We start from the raw sequence: 15,870 nt of genomic DNA, 5'->3' as shown, positions 1-15,870 counted from the left end.
TTGAATCTTCATAGCAGCATTATTCATAATAGCCAAAACACAGAAACTGCCCAAATGTCTATTAACTGATGAATGGGTAAACAAAATACAGCATGTCTGTGCAATGATACTTAGCAATAAAAAGAAAAGAAATACTTATATGTGCTACGAAATGGATGAACTTTAAAAATACTATGTTAAGTAAAAGGTAGTCACAAAAGGCCAGCACATTGTATAATTCTATAACAGGCAAATCCATACAAACAGAAAGTAGTTTTGTGATTGGCTGGGGGAAGGGGAAAATAGGAAGTAACTGCTAATGAGTATAGGGTTGCTTTTTGATAATGATGAAAAGATTCTGAAATTAAATTTTGTTAATGTTTGCACAACTCTATAAATATACTAAAAACCACTGAATTGCACATTTTTAAAAAGTGGATTTTGTTTTATGTGAATTATATCTCCATAAAGCTATGTTTTTCTCAGAAAAAAAAAAAAAGAGTACTGATAAGGAAGATGCTTTATTTCTTGGAGTCCCAAATATCAGCCAAAATTTCATTTTATTTTAAAATGGCTTCTTAATAGCATTGAATGTCTGTATTCTTAGAGCAAATGCCCTGATTTTTACAAACTGTTATGTATAAGCATTGTTTTAAAATATATTTCATTTACTAGGATATTTGAATATTTATTTGGGGGCTCCTGTAATAAGCAGAGAGGGATGTATTATCTTTTATTTTACCAAGGAAATTAATTATCTTTTGAGTAGAATTTTTAAAATACAGCATCAGATATTGTAACTTTTATCTAGAAAGTTTTAAATATAGAATTGTATGGGGTCCACAATTATAGGTAGAGTCTGCCTTAACCTTGTGTTTTTCAAAAGATCATGATTTATTTAGGGGTTTGTGGGGAATCGAGGTAGTTTATCCAGCCCAGTTCCTGCTGCATTTCCTCTGCCTGCCTGCAGCTGCCCTTTCCTTGCGGAAGAACTAAGCCTCTGCCCGTGACTTGTTTCTTACTCCCTCACTGTGGCCTGAGTTCCTCTTTACGGCATTTTACATAAGAACCTCATAGAGCTGGACAACATGGACAACCTTGGGCCTCAGCTCCTCTAGGCCGCAAACTGATCTCCCCTTAACTTGACGATCTCCAAGCCCTGAGATCCCGCAAGCTTTCTTGGTCTTGGTAGCTCCTAGGCGTTTTTCCTGCATACACTAGGCCGTGTTCAGTTTAGAAAGAGCCCAGGGTTTGGACTCAGACCAGAATTTCAATCTAGTACACGTGGACAAAGTATTTCCAGACATTAAGCCGTGGCCAGGCGTGGTGGCTCACGCCTGTAATCCCAGCACTTTGGGAGGCCAAGGCAGGCAGATCACCTGAGGCCAGGTGTTCAAGGCCAGCCTGGCCAACACAGTGAAACTCGATCTCTACTAAAAGTACAAAAATTAGCTGGACATGGTAGTGCACACCTGTCATTCCAGCTACTCGGGAGGCTGAGGCAGAAGAATTGCTTGAAGTTGGGAGATGGAGGTTGCAGTAAGCCGAGATCATACCACTGCACTCCAGCTGGGGCAACAGAGTGAGACTCCATCTCAAAAAAAAAAAAAAAAAAAAAGACTTTCAGCCCTGGTTCCCCAATTATAAAATGGGGTATGGTAGGGGACAGTGACTACCTGTCAAGCTTGTATAAGTTGAATGACACGTGCAGTGTGCTTCGTCAATGACTGTGCTCAATTACAACTTCATTACCATTAAAATGTCAGATCCATCATTATCTAATCAGATCATTCAGGTACTTTTGGGAAACCTTCCCATCTTTCCAGCTGTCTTAACCTACCTCAGAAATAACCTTCACCATTCTTCCTGAAGGAGAGCATCATGAATGGCAGAATACTCATACACACACACACACACACACACACACACACACACACACACACAAAAAGCAGACAACAAATTTACTTTTCCTCCACGTTGTAAAATTACCCATGTGAATTTGATGTGTATTTTATAAAAATAATCTTTACACATGTGCTCATTAACATTTAGAGGGAATACAAGTGTTTTGTTTTTATACTTTGGTGCTCTGAGAATCCACCTCTTTGCGCCTCATGCAAGTGAACCAGAAAGAGTGAGGCATTCTATTGGGTCTTATGAAATGCAGTAGAGAGTGAACTCATGATCTTTATCTGCATTTTTAACAATTGGGCAAACTTTTCAGATTGTTCCAGCATATTTTTTGTTAGAGTGTCTTGGTATGAGGCGTGTGGTCAGTTACTGCCAGTGTCATGTTTTTTGACTTTGTCTGTAATCCACTCCCTTATATAGCCCTAATTTCTTTTTTGCTTTCATCTCCAGAATAAGGAGTTTGTGTGTCGAGGGCATGACTACGAGAGGCTGGAAGCCTTCCAACAGAGAATGCTGAACGAGTTCCCCCACGCCATCGCCATGCAGCATGCCAACCAGCCCGATGAGACCATCTTCCAGGCAGAAGCTCAGTGTATCCGCACCTACAAGGGCTGGACTCAGTGAGATTGCACTGGCTGCTGCAGAGCATTTTCATGCAAGGTTGTTCAGCCACCAGTCCCTTTTCAACAGCCACATCCTTACTGCTCCCTCTTTTCCGTCATCTTAATTTTAGCTTAACTCCTTCTGAATAGAACTTAATTGTTCTATTTATTATGATGATGTCAGTTGAAAGAACTCTCTTGAAAGAATTTTTCCCTTTTAATTAAACCTCTTGAATAGCTCACCCTGCCTTTAAAGCTCCTTTCTAGTGATTTCCTTTAGAATAAATTTCCTTTGACATATCCTGTGGAAACTGCTTAAGTTCAAGAAAATCATAGTATTATGCTTACTGGCACATATTATTTGCCCCTCCCCCCACCCTGATAATTTTTTTCTAGAATGAGGAATGCACGAGAAAGAGCTACTCCAGTATCTTTCGGGGGCTTTTAGCTATGGCATCCTGAACAGCCTTTAATCATTGTTATATAATTCATACTCTTATTGTCTAAACACAAACAACTGAGCTGAAATTATATAGGTATTAGAGACAAAGGCAGTTCACCCCAGCACTCTTTTCTGAACCCCTCTGCCTTTTCCTGAAACTGATGGTCTTAAAAAACACCTAAAACTTCCACTGACAATTGTGAATACCATTTCAAAGCAGAAACCAAAATGCAAGACATGCAAGAAAGTACATAGGAAAAATATTTTGCTATCTTTCTTTAGATAAGAAGAGAAGGAAGTAAATATACAAGTTAATATGATACCCCTTTAATGTAATTTTTAAAAATATAAACTATAACTAAACACCCTGCATATGAATGCAAGATTTGAGAGAGAAGTTATCACAGATGTGAGAAGGCTAGGGACACAGAAAATCACACAGATGGGTGGAAGTCACTGTCAATGTTCTAGTTTCTGTCTTCGGTCATGGTTGCATAGGTATTTACATGTTATTATCAGCAAACAATAAACTTAAATGGCTCATGCACAGACTAAGATATGTCTCATGAACAAGGATTAGGATTATCCTGAGTACCTAAGGCCCAAACCATTCACATCTACATACACACACACACAAAAATTAGTGATATCTAAATTCAGAGGTCATGAAAATTTTAAGTCATGGAAATTTCAAGCTGATACTTCACCTACCTAGAACTAGTTCAAGACCTGTAGTTTGAGACGTGATTTGCTAGAACTGAGTTCTTGGCATCTTCTTGGTAATTTTTTAAATGACTTCAACTGAAATGGAAACAGAAGATTCTTACCCATCCTCTTCTCTCTGCCATGGTTCAGCCCGAGCCAGACTTCCATGGATTGCCAAGTCAGGTTCTCTCCTTGACTCGTTAATCCTAGATTTGCAGATATATGCTGTGACCCCCATTCCGGAGAGCCAGGAGGTCCTGCAGAGAGAGGGCGTTCCGGACAACATCAAAAGTTTCTATAAAGTGAATCACATCTGGAAATTCCGCTATGACCGACCATTTCACAAAGGCACAAAAGATAAAGAGAATGAATTCAAGGTACCATGCAATTCTTATTACATGCTAACTCCTCAGATAGACTGCGAGCCCCTTGGGGTGCAACCCTTGGTAAATATTTACTCAGAATAGTGTCAAGTGACAGAAACAGAAGGGACTACATAAATCATTTAGTCTAGTGGTTCTGCAGCTCCACGTGTATCAGAGTGACATGGAGTGCTCCCTAACCAAGCAGCTTTCTGGTGCCCAGCTCAGGAATTCTGAATCAGTTGGTCTGGGAGGAGGTCCTAAAATCAGCTTTTTTGGAACAATTCTAATGCTGGTGGTTCTTAGACCAGTCTTTGAGAACTCCTGGCTGAAGTCAGTCCTCTCATTCATTTATGTTGAACCAACTGTGGGAACTTTGGGATGTTTATTTTCACATAAAGTTCAATGAATAAAGAATAGGTAAGGAACAGAGAAAAGGAGTTCCTGAAGACAGAGAACAGTTGGGTAGACTGCTGGTACGGTGGGTAAGTTATGTGCCATCTTTTGCTGCTTGTTCTTGTGAGAACAGTGTGTAATCAGAACTTCTCAGGACTCTGAGTAAAAGCAAATCTTGGATTCTTTGCATGTGTTGAGCTCCCTGCTCTCAGTAGTTCCAACATACCTTCCTACTTCAGCACCCTCTCTGCCAGAAAGGGGCAAGGTTTCTCATAGCCCCACTGCAGAAAAGGGGCAAGATTGTTCACTAGATAAATTAGAGTCTGCCCCTTTCTTTGCAAACAATGATATAGTGAGACCGCCCCCCCCCCCAGTTTATTTCATACCTAAACGAAGAATGCAAAATTAGCTTATTTTTGTGAGTTAATTGGCTTAGCATTTTTCATCACAGATGTTCCCTACTTAAGCTAGGAAACGTGCTCCTAACATGATTGTCTCATGTTAACTCACTTGGTCAGCTCTGCCTGTGTCTGTTCTCAGTACTCCCGGAAGTATTTCCAGGAATCATTCGCAACCGAGAGGAGATCAGAAGGGGAAGGTTTTGCAGAGTTATGACAGGATTGAATAAAGAGCAGTCCCTTGTGCCCGGAGATTTAATGGGCTAAATACCAAGGCAAGGAGCCCACTGGAAAACAACAATGGGATAGTACTAAAAAGATCCATGATCATTTTCTTGTTTTTTTCTGGAAACTTACATTTTTCTTTGTGCCTTCCAAAATCAATTAAAGATATAGCCAGTTGATGATATAGTTCTTCTTGCAGTTGCTTTTAGTTAAAACATAGTCAGAAATCCACTGAAATCAGGCAATTGACTTGTTCAAAGTCACCTTCTAGTTACCGGTAGCCCCAGTCCCAGAACTCACATTTTGTGACTCTTTCATTGTTTTTTCCACCATACTACATTTCCTTGTGGTTGTCACTTTAAATCTGTATCAGTAGTGCAGCAATCTCCCTAAAAAGCAATAATAATAAATCTGGCTCCTGATTCCTGTGCTTTATAGCCCTCAGAATCTGGCTCCAAACTGCCCCTCCAGAAGCCTCATCTCCACCACAACCTACTCACCCCTCCTCCCTCTCAGCCTCCGCGACACTCGGCTTCTTTCTTCCTCTCCCGCCAAGCCCTTTCGCAAGCTGCTTCTCCTGCCAGCACTGCTACCCCCACTCTCCTCCTGGCAAACTCCTACTCACTCCTCAGAATGCAGCTCACGCATCGCCCCCTCTGAGAACTGCTGTCCTCCTCCCCCAGGCTGGCGTGTGCGCCTGCATCCCCCTCTGTTGGCCCCCAGAGCCTTGAACATCCCTTTCTCTTCACTCTGAGCTCTTATTCATCTGCTTACCTCCCTGTCAGCACCAGAACACTGCAAGCTCTTGTCACAGGATCTCTGTCCTATTCATCTCAGCACAGCTTGGCTGGCCCAAAGAAACTCTTCCATTTTTTTTGTTGTGGTGGTGGTGGTTTGAGTAAATGGCACTATTTCAGGAATTTTGTAAAGTGTATTATCCTCTTGGGAATATACTTGGTTTAAGTAAGAAAGATGAGGCATAGATACTAAAACCTGGTTGACAAAAAAGAAACCTGTCATCAACAGCAGCTCGTACCAAAAGCGGCATGGTTTCACATGTCCTGGGGTTGCTGGTCCTGGCCAGAAGCAGCCCTGGCTCTAAACTACAGATTTGCCTCTATTAACAGCAGTTCAAACAAGCACAAGAAAATGTGGCACAGTAGATTCAGCAACAGAGGGGGAGTCAGAGGTCCTAGTGGGTAGGCTCTAGTGCTGGCTCTATTGGTAGTATAGCTTTTGAACAAGTCACATTGCTGCTTTAAGACTTAGTGTCTTCAAAATTTTTTTGGTTTTTTTTTTGCTCTGTCACCCAGGCTGGAGTGCGATGGCGTGATCTCAGCTCACTGCAAGCTCTACCTCCCGGGTCACGCCATTCTCCTGCCTCAGCCTCCCGAGTAGCTGGGACTACAGGTGCCCGCCACCACTCCCAGCTAATTTTTTTGTATTTTTAGCAGAGACGAGGTTTCGCCATGTTAGCCAGGATGGTCTCAATCTCCTGACCCCATGATCTGCCCGCCTTGGCCTCCCAAAGTGCTGGGATTACAGGCATGAGCCACCGCGCCTGGCCATGTCCTCATCTTTAACATAGATCACGCTGTGTGGTTCCTAAAGCCTTTGCTTCCCTTAGGACTCTTATTCTAATCTTACATTAACTGGCTGATACATTGACTGGCTGACCCTTCTACATATAAATGGCTAGATGTTAAGGAGTGAAGAGAGTTTGAATTAGAATTTTGGAAAAATAGCAAAGAAAATAACATATAGCCTATTTTTGTATTTTTAAGCTTGCTGTTTGAAGTAGGAGCTCATTTATTCCACATGGAAAGAAGCTTGATGATATACAGTGGAATTGTTAAAATCAGCTTCGGTAATATCTCACTGTGATAGTTTCATGAGTGCTTGAATGAAGACTAAAGAAAGGCTGATGGGAATAAGGAAAACCTGGTAACAGTGGGTGACAAACACTAGTCATGGAAGTAGCTAGAAAGAAGGGCAACTTGGGGGACTTAATGTGCTTTTTGTTTTGTAGAGTCTCTGGGTGGAGAGAACGTCATTATACTTGGTGCAGAGTTTGCCTGGCATTTCTCGCTGGTTTGAAGTGGAAAAACGTGAAGTGGTAAGGATCAGAGCTTATTCTCAAGCACTTTCTCATCACAGTTGTTCACTTAGAGTTGGTGCCATATATTCATTACTTCTCCTTTGACCCAGATTCTCTGGAAGCACTCATAGTAAAATAGTGAATGTTTATAGTATTGGCTGCTATTACCAAGCTGAGAAGGTAAACATTAATATTTTCCTAATGCATCCAGACGGAGGGATTCCTTGAAAACTCAATTTGCTACATGTAAAAAAAACTACTCAGGCCCTTGAGTTAGGAGTCTTGGAATTCCAGCTCTCCTAATTGCTATAGCTGTGTGACCTTCAATGCTTACTGTGTCAGACCAGTGCTAATGCTACCTGCTTTCTCTTAATCATCACATCAAAGCTATGAGGTATATATTCTTATTCCTGTTTTTGCAATGTTTGACAAGAGGTCAAAAGCCTTTGCCAGAGATCACATAGCAAGATGTTGAAGAGAGACTCCAACGCAGATATTTCTGATTCCAAAGCCAGTTATATTAATCTCTTCTAGCTATGGTTTTCTTACAGGCTGAAGGAGGCTAATGTCAAGTCTCTGCCCAGTGCCCGATGCACAGTAGGTCCGTGTTGTTACAGTTCCCAGTAGAAAGTATGGCAGCATATTAATCTCTCTGAGCAGTCCTAATCTACAGTGGGTACCACTACAGAACCTGGTAACCACAGCTCCCAAGAACCCTCAGGTTGTAAAATGTGACCCCAGCTCAAGTCCCCAGTTGTGGAGAGCAGGGAGAGCAGCAGCTGAAGGCAGCCACATCCAGGGTGGGACCCCACCCAGCTGTCTGTGCTGCTCTTCCAGCTGACAGCACCTCGATGTCAGCCACAGCCTCACAGTCTCACAGCCTTCCTTGCTACATCCATTATAGCCATTTATTAACTTTATTTCACTTAGTGGAAATGTTCATTTGTTTCACTGCAGAAATAATGTGTTTGTCATTCGTTTTTGAGCCTGGATCTCACCCTTTTGATCGCTGTAGTTCTCTGATAGGAAGTGTGCCAATTGTGCAAATATAATGTAATTCATACCTTATTTAGGTCACAAGCCTATTCCTTCAATCCAGTAGAAAGAACAGCTCCTGACCAAATTGTTTTTCAAGAATTGTTTGTCTTACCTGAAATGTCTCAGCATTGAAACTACTCTCAGCCTATCATGTTCAATTAAGCTAAGGATTTGAAAATTAAAATTGAACTCTATTCAGCAGATTACATCAGTGTAGTTGTATTCTTGTCCAGTCTCAGGTCCAGAGTCCCCAAAAACTGGCTGCTTACACATTGTGCCCTGGTACCTTCCATGGAAGAGGGGAGACTGCTAAACGCAGTGCTCAAAAAGTCTTATTATGCTTCCCGCTGAATGGCATGCGTCCAACTTAGAGAAGTGTTTCTAGTCATCCATGCTGCATTATGATTCAGAGAGCCTTTAGCTACTTACTACCCAGAGCATTAAATCCTGTGAAGTCTCACCAATGGTCCTAGCCCTTGGAAATGTCATACACACATACAATGCTAATAAAAAATAGCATGCTGATAATGATAAAAGGAGCATTACTAAACACAACCTTTCAAACATCAGCTGCCTACTTTATTAGAATATGTAATCTTATGTTCTGTCAAATAGAACAAATCAAACTCAACTGTTTTGTTCCCTGAACACAGTCCACTTTTAACAGCTTTTGTGTTTTTCTCTTGTTCTTGCTGCCTAGAATGTCCTCACTATCGATTAAAGCTATTGGTTTCCTGGTTTAACTTCTAGTGTAGAAGGTCTTCAAGAACAGGGACAGGTAGTAGGTACTCAATACAAATATATCACGTTGAATTGAAATTCCTCATCTGCAGATGCCAATGTCTGAAAACCAAGAGATGCTTTCATTTGACTCCAAAGCTCATTTGCTAGTAATACACCCAAGCTTTTCTAATGCAAGTCCATTTATTAACTGTATTTCACTTAGTGTGAAGGTTCATGTGTTTCACTGTAGAAATATTGTATTTCCTTTTTTGTTTTTGAGACTGGATCTTCCTCTGTCACCCAGGCTGGAGTGCAGTGGTACGATCATGGTTCACTGCAGCCTTGACCTCCCGGCCTCAAGTGATCCTCCCACTTCAGCCTCCCAAGTAGCTGGGACCACAAGCATGTGCCACCACAACTGGCTACTTTTCTGATTTGTTGTAGAGATGAGGTCTCACAATGTTGCTCAGGCTAGTCTCAAGCTCCTGGGCTCAAACAGTCCTCTGGCCTTTGTCTCCCAAAGTGCTGGGATTACAGGCATAAACCATCATGCCCGGCCTTATTAATGTAATGCATTTGATTAGAGGAACCTGCCCTAGATCCTGCTTGGGGTTTTATAATATACCATATATGGCCCTATACTGCCTTTCTAAAATCTGAAAAGTTCTTAATTCTGAAACATATGGCACCAAAGGTTTCAGATGAAATTGGGGACCTTTATTTTCTAATTCATAGACCCCCTCAATGGCTTATCAACTTTTGTGAAGATATCAATGCCTTTGAACTGTTGTTTCCTCTGTAGTTTATTAATTATTTTCAAAACCCAAAAAAGTGTTTTTGTCCTGATTAAAAAATAAGCTCATTTCAGCTGGGTGCCATGACTCACCTGTAATCCCAGCACTTTGGGAGGTTGAGACAGGTGGATCACCAGAGGTCAGGAGTTCAAGACCAGCCTAACCAACACAGTGAAACCCCGTCTCTAGTAAAAATACAAAAAATTAGCTGGTCGTGGTGGCATGCACCTGTAGCCCAGCTACTTGGGAGGCTGAGGCAGGAGAATTGCTTGAACCCGGGAGGCAGAGGTTGCAGTGAGCTGAGATCACACCACTGCACTCCAGCCTGGGCAACAAGAGCGAAACTCTTGTCTCAAAAAAAAAAAAAAAAACTAAGCTCATTAAAAACTTTTAATCAAGACAAACATTTATAGTTTAGAATCCATAATTTTTTTAAAATCCAACTAAAGATCACGATAATATTGTCATACCACATCCTGCCCATCAGAAAACAATGTGCCTGTTTCTAAATACTGTATACCCAGAAGCTAACCAGTCCTCAGCGCCCCACCGATAGCGCCACCTAGTGTCTGATTACTGCAGTAGCCTCCTGAAAGATTAGCTTTCCAACCCTTATCCCTGTAGTCTCTTTTGTACTTCGCAGCCAGTGACCTTTTAAAACTTAAGTTATAGCATACAAAAATAGAGAAAATATATAATGATATAATAAACCTGACTTACCCATCATTACTTCAACAGCCATCAAAAAGGCCAATTTTGTTTCATCTATACGTCTACCTGCTCCCTCTCAACTGGACTGTTGTTGAAGTAAATCTCAGATGTCATATCACTTCATCTACAAATATTTTAGTATTCATATTTATTTTTAAAAACCTGAAATATTGTCACATTAAAAATTAACAGTAATTCCTTGACCATAAAATGTACAGTGTTCATTCATACTTTACCAAATCTTTTATTCTGCATTTTAGACCAGCCTGGGCAATGTAGTAAGACGCCATCTCAACAAAAAATTTAAAAAATTAGCCAGCATGGTGGCATATGTCTGCAGTCCTAGCAACCTCCTACTCCAGAGGTTGAGGCCAAAAGATCACTGGAGCCCAGGAGTTTGAGGTTACAGTGAACTATGATCATACCACTGTACTCTAGCCTCAGTGACAGTCTCAACCCTGTCTCTTTTTTTAAAGAAAAATTATATATTTTTAGGCTGGGCACGGCGGCTCATGCCTGTAATCCTGGCACTTTGGGAGGCCAGGGCAGGCAGATCACTTGAGGTCAGGAGTTCAAGACCAGCCTGGCCAACATGGCAAAACTTTGTCACTACAAAAAATACAAAAATTAGCTGGGCATGGTGGATCACACCGGTAATCCCAGCTACTCAGGAGGCTGAAGCAGGAGAATTGCTTGAACCCAGAAGGTGGAGGTTGCAGTGAGCCAAGATTGCGCCACTACACTCCAGCCTGGGCAACAGAACAAGTGAGACTGTCTCAAAACAAGAAAGAAAAATTTTATTTTTACTCTGTTATTCGAATCCAGATTTAAATAAAGGCCATGCATTGCAGTTGATTGAAATGTCTTCTAAGTCTCTTTCAAGCTATACGTTTCCCCTTGCATCACTTTCCTTATTTTTTTGTTGAAGAAACTAGGTTGTTTATCCTGAAATGTTTCCTTACGTGTGGATTCTGCAGACTGCATCCCAGTGAAGTCATTTAACATGTTTCTCTGTCGCCTGTATTCCTTGTAAATTGGTAGTTAGAACTAGAGACTTGATGAAATGTTTTGCTTTTATTTTCACAAGACTACTTCATACTTGGTGTTATGTGCTACTGGTTGTCGTGTGTGTGTGTGATGCTGGCAGCCACTGGTGATCATTGACCAGATCTATTAATCTTTTATGGGTCACAAAATGGTAATATTTTATCATTTCATGTTTATTTACTCACTGGAATACTTCTGTAAACAGAAATGTCCTCTCACGAAATATTTGATTACCCTGAGGTACAGTAAAGATAATGCTGTATTCTACAAAAGCGACCAGAGGAGTTTTTGTTTGGTTGGTTTTGTTTTTAGTATCATTAGTAACTCATGGATGTAAGCATATTTGTTTTGTTTTAATCCATTGCAGTTATTCTTATTAAATTTCAAAATGTTCCATCTTTGCCTGTTGGAAGCCTCATCAAAATGGCTCCTGAGTCTTTTTTCACAGTATCCAAGTAGTCTTTGTTACTGAGCTAACACACAGGATCTGACTGTCAAATTCCACACAGGACTCAGTGACCCCTCCCAGCATCAAGCTTTGCTAGTAATTTCAAGGCAGGCAGGATGCTCAGATAAAGCAGTGAGATTTCTGAGACATCACGCGTGCCAGGTCCTTCTTCCCCACATCAGTAATAATTCAGAATTATAGGTGGAGTCCCTAAGTGAGGTTCACAAGGTTCCTCATTCAGAAGCACATTTAAATTATGAAGTGTCAATTAGGAAACATTCCATTTTCTACTCCAGAGAGTTAGTTGTAAAGCTTCTCAGGGACATTCTGTAATCATGCCTCATGGCTTCTGATTTATTTACTTAAAGAAATCCTTTGACTGGGGACTTCCCTCTTGGGCATTCCGTAGATAACATCTCTTCCCCCTAGCAATTATTTTTAGTCTGTTTACTTGAAGGTTCAATTGACAAAGAGATAAGACATAGTCACCTGTCTTTTCTGTCCCCTAAGGACATTCCCCAGTAAAGAAAATGAATGGATCACAGGCCAGATACTTTCATGTTTGCCTCCCAGATACTTGAAGGACTTCCTGGTAAGACAGGTGGTCTAGGATCACTTGAACGTCTCCTGCCCTAGACCTGAAAGCAGCTATTTCTCCAATGACTCTTTATTCATTTTGGTGGTAAACAGTATTTACAGATTGTAATCTGAGGGATGGAGGAAAGTAATTCTTGGTGAACACTCTATATCACATATCTTTGCACATTTCTTTGACTGTCCCCTTAGATTTCCCTAGAAGTGAATTAATCAAAAGTATCCCCACTGTAACCATTGATTCATGGATCAGCAATGGGATATATCATTTACACCCTGTCTAGAGGGGATAACTAGTCTTAGAAATACTTATTTCCCCAGTATCTTCTCCAACACTAAGTGTTGTATATTTTAATCTTTCCAAATAGACCAAAATTATACTGGGGTTGGATGTTTTGTTTCAGCATTTTTTGAATGCTAAGTGAAGATATGTTTTCATATATTGATGTACTCTATTTTCTTGTGTGAATGCACCAATCACATCCTTTGTCTCTTCAGTATTTGGCAAATACTAACATTTTGTCTATCCTTCATGTTGGAAATATTTTCCAAGTCGTTTGTATTTTGCCTATGTTTATTATATCTTGTTTTATTTACTTTCCAGAAAATTTGATTTTTAATAGCATTTGAATTTACAAAGATGAAGATTGCTTTTTTCTTATAGCCAAAAGTACATAAAATCTATTGTAACCATTTTTAGGTGTGCAGTACAGTAGTGTTAACTATATATACATTGTTGTGCAACAGGTATCTAGAAGTTTTTCATGTTGGAAACCTCAAACTCTGTATTCACTCAACAGCAGTTCTCTTCTCCCCTTCCCCCTAGCCCCTGGGAACCACCATTCTATGTTCTAAGATGTTTTGCTTACTTTTTAACTTTCAGTTACTCAGAGCTCTCAGACTTCCTTTATGGTTTAACTTTTGTGTTCATAAAACAAAGATTTACTGTTACAAATAATCTGAAAGTAAATACCCATTTTCCACCATTCAGGTAAAGAAACAGAACATTGCCAGCCGTATCCTGCAGGCCTCCCATGCACCCCTTCTCAATTATAGCTCCATCTTCACCATAAAAAGTAGTCACTATCCTGACTTTTATGGTATCCATTGCCTTGCTTAGTTTATCACCTATTTGCCTCTCTAAACAAGTCAATTTAGTTTTACCTGGTTTTGAACTTTATATAACATACTAGTTGTGTTCTATTGAGACATATTTGACTCAGTGTTATTTGTAGTATTTGTCCATGTTATTGCATGTGACTGAAGTTTGTTTCATTGCTGTGTGCTATTCCATTCCATGAACATATCACAATATGTTTATTCTCTTGTCAATGGACTTATGGATTTTGGAGATTATGAACATTTTTGTATATGTTTCTTGGTATACACATACAAAAACCTCCTACTCCACTTTTCCTTATATGCCTAGAATTTCCGAATCATAAGATATAGATATACACACACACATCCCTATATATATCTTCACCTGTTTTTCCAAAGTGAAGGTACCAACTTGAACTTCCAGTAGCAGTAATCAAGAGTCCGTTGCTCACAATCTCACTCTCATCTGCTGTTGTCATTTTTGTTTTTACTATTTCAGTGGGTGTTTAGTAGTATGTTATTGTAGTAGTATTTTTCACATCTTTGATCACAAATGAGGCCCAACACCTTTTCATTATTTGTTTACTGGCCATTTGAATTTATTCCTTTGTAAGTCGCTGTTTAATTCATTTGCTCGTTTTTTATTTGGTTGTTTACCTTTTTCTTACTGGTTTTTAAGAGTCCTTATAAACCCTGAACATGTGCTTTTTGATGGTTACACATGTTACAAAATCTTCTATGTTCTTGCTTATCTTCCCTTCTCTTTGTGTCTTTGATGAATGTTCAGTCTTAATATTCTAGGATTTCAGTGTTGGTTTAAGATGATCTAAGTGACCTTTAAAAACTCTAATTTGTTTCCTTGCCTGCATGAACCAATATTTAAATATGCTTATTGTAATCCTGAATTACTTGATTGCTGAGAGCTTGGCAGACCTTCTCTTCAAGGAAAATGTCAATGGCAATAGCAATCCCAATGACATACATTTGAAGAGCACTTTTACCATTTTCACAATTAGGTCCTCCATACAGCCTGGAATTTTTAAGTCATTATGATTCTATTTGGCTTTCCAACAAATAGATCCTGCAGTATATATTATCTTGTTTTCTATAATTCCCAACTGTGTGCCATCCTGTGCCACCTTATGGTGCTGTTATATATACATATGAGGTTCATATGGCATATGTCCCATCTTCCCAACTGGGCTGAAAGCTCCTTGACATCAGAGGATCCATAAATGCATCTTTATATCTCCCATGGTGATTTGTATCAAATAAGCATTGAGAAGGGTGATAATATTCAGGGTCTCTGAATATTTAACCCTTCAAAAGAAAAAAAAACTGGTTTTAAAAGACATGAGATGCTTGGATATTATTTTAAGGATTAAATTGGTGGTTGCAGTGCTAATATAGAATTGTTGATTATCCAAACCACATTTCAATGAATAAATATAATTACTTGCCCCTTTCCAAACCTTGCTAATGAACATCCCACTTGCGTCTATTCTACAGAATGGCCCCTGGTAGAGATATTGATGGAAGCCAAGGGGGAGCGCAGATAATTCAGAACATGGATAAACTACTTTGTCTTTCTTCTTGAATGTCACAAATTCAACATATATTTATGTTCATTTGCTTCTCAGGTAGAAATGAGTCCTCTGGAAAATGCAATTGAAGTGCTGGAAAATAAGAATCAGCAACTGAAGACTCTGATTAGTCAGTGTCAGACAAGACAGATGCAGAATATTAATCCCCTGACGATGTGCCTGAATGGAGTTATAGATGCTGCAGTTAATGGTGGTGTTTCCAGGTACCAAGAGGTAAGGATTAGGTATTGTTTCAGAGAAAGTTTTCAATTGTGAAAGCCTTCTCAGGGTTTCATGAATGTTTTTTCAGACTGTGTACCCATATCAGCACGCAAACACAGGGCTGCAATTGACACAGAGTCCTTTGTTAAACAGAGCAAAACATACAGTCATTTGTAATTGCCCAGTAACTCCATTTTCCCAACATGTTATATTTTGATAATAAAAATGTGTGTGTGTATTCATTCTTGCATGAATAAAAGTAGAAAGGACATTAGGATTGTTTAATAAATATCCACCTAAAATAATTTCTCTAAGCAAAGAAGTTCATGGGCATAGAAAAGTCTGATCTGGGCTGGGCTCAGTGGCTCACACCTGTAATCCCAGCACTTTGGTTTGAGACCAGCTTGAGCAACGTAGGAAGATCCTATCCCAATTAAAAAAAAAAAAAAAAAAAAAAAGACAAGACCAATCTTGCTTAGATGATGCTTTAA

The 15,870-nt window shown here is 39.8% G+C and overlaps 1 protein-coding gene across 2 annotated transcripts in view; it reads left to right on the top strand.

The window, feature by feature from the left end:
• Nucleotides 1-15,870, top strand: part of DOCK4 (dedicator of cytokinesis 4) — a 491,532-nt gene that overhangs the window by 455,037 nt on the left and 20,625 nt on the right. For both annotated transcript variants that reach the window (XM_011999203.1, XM_011999202.1), the window contains 4 exons: nt 2,341-2,482; nt 3,850-4,016; nt 7,050-7,136; nt 15,215-15,391. In XM_011999203.1, the coding sequence (XP_011854593.1) occupies nt 2,341-2,482; nt 3,850-4,016; nt 7,050-7,136; nt 15,215-15,391 (573 nt within the window). The remainder of the gene's footprint in view (nt 1-2,340; nt 2,483-3,849; nt 4,017-7,049; nt 7,137-15,214; nt 15,392-15,870) is intronic.

Source organism: Mandrillus leucophaeus, unplaced genomic scaffold (genome assembly GCF_000951045.1).
Source record: "Mandrillus leucophaeus isolate KB7577 unplaced genomic scaffold, Mleu.le_1.0 Scaffold588, whole genome shotgun sequence".
Lineage (NCBI taxonomy): Eukaryota > Metazoa > Chordata > Mammalia > Primates > Cercopithecidae > Mandrillus > Mandrillus leucophaeus.
The sequence above is the reverse complement of the archived record's forward strand: the minus strand, read 5'-3'. Positions and strand labels throughout refer to the sequence as shown.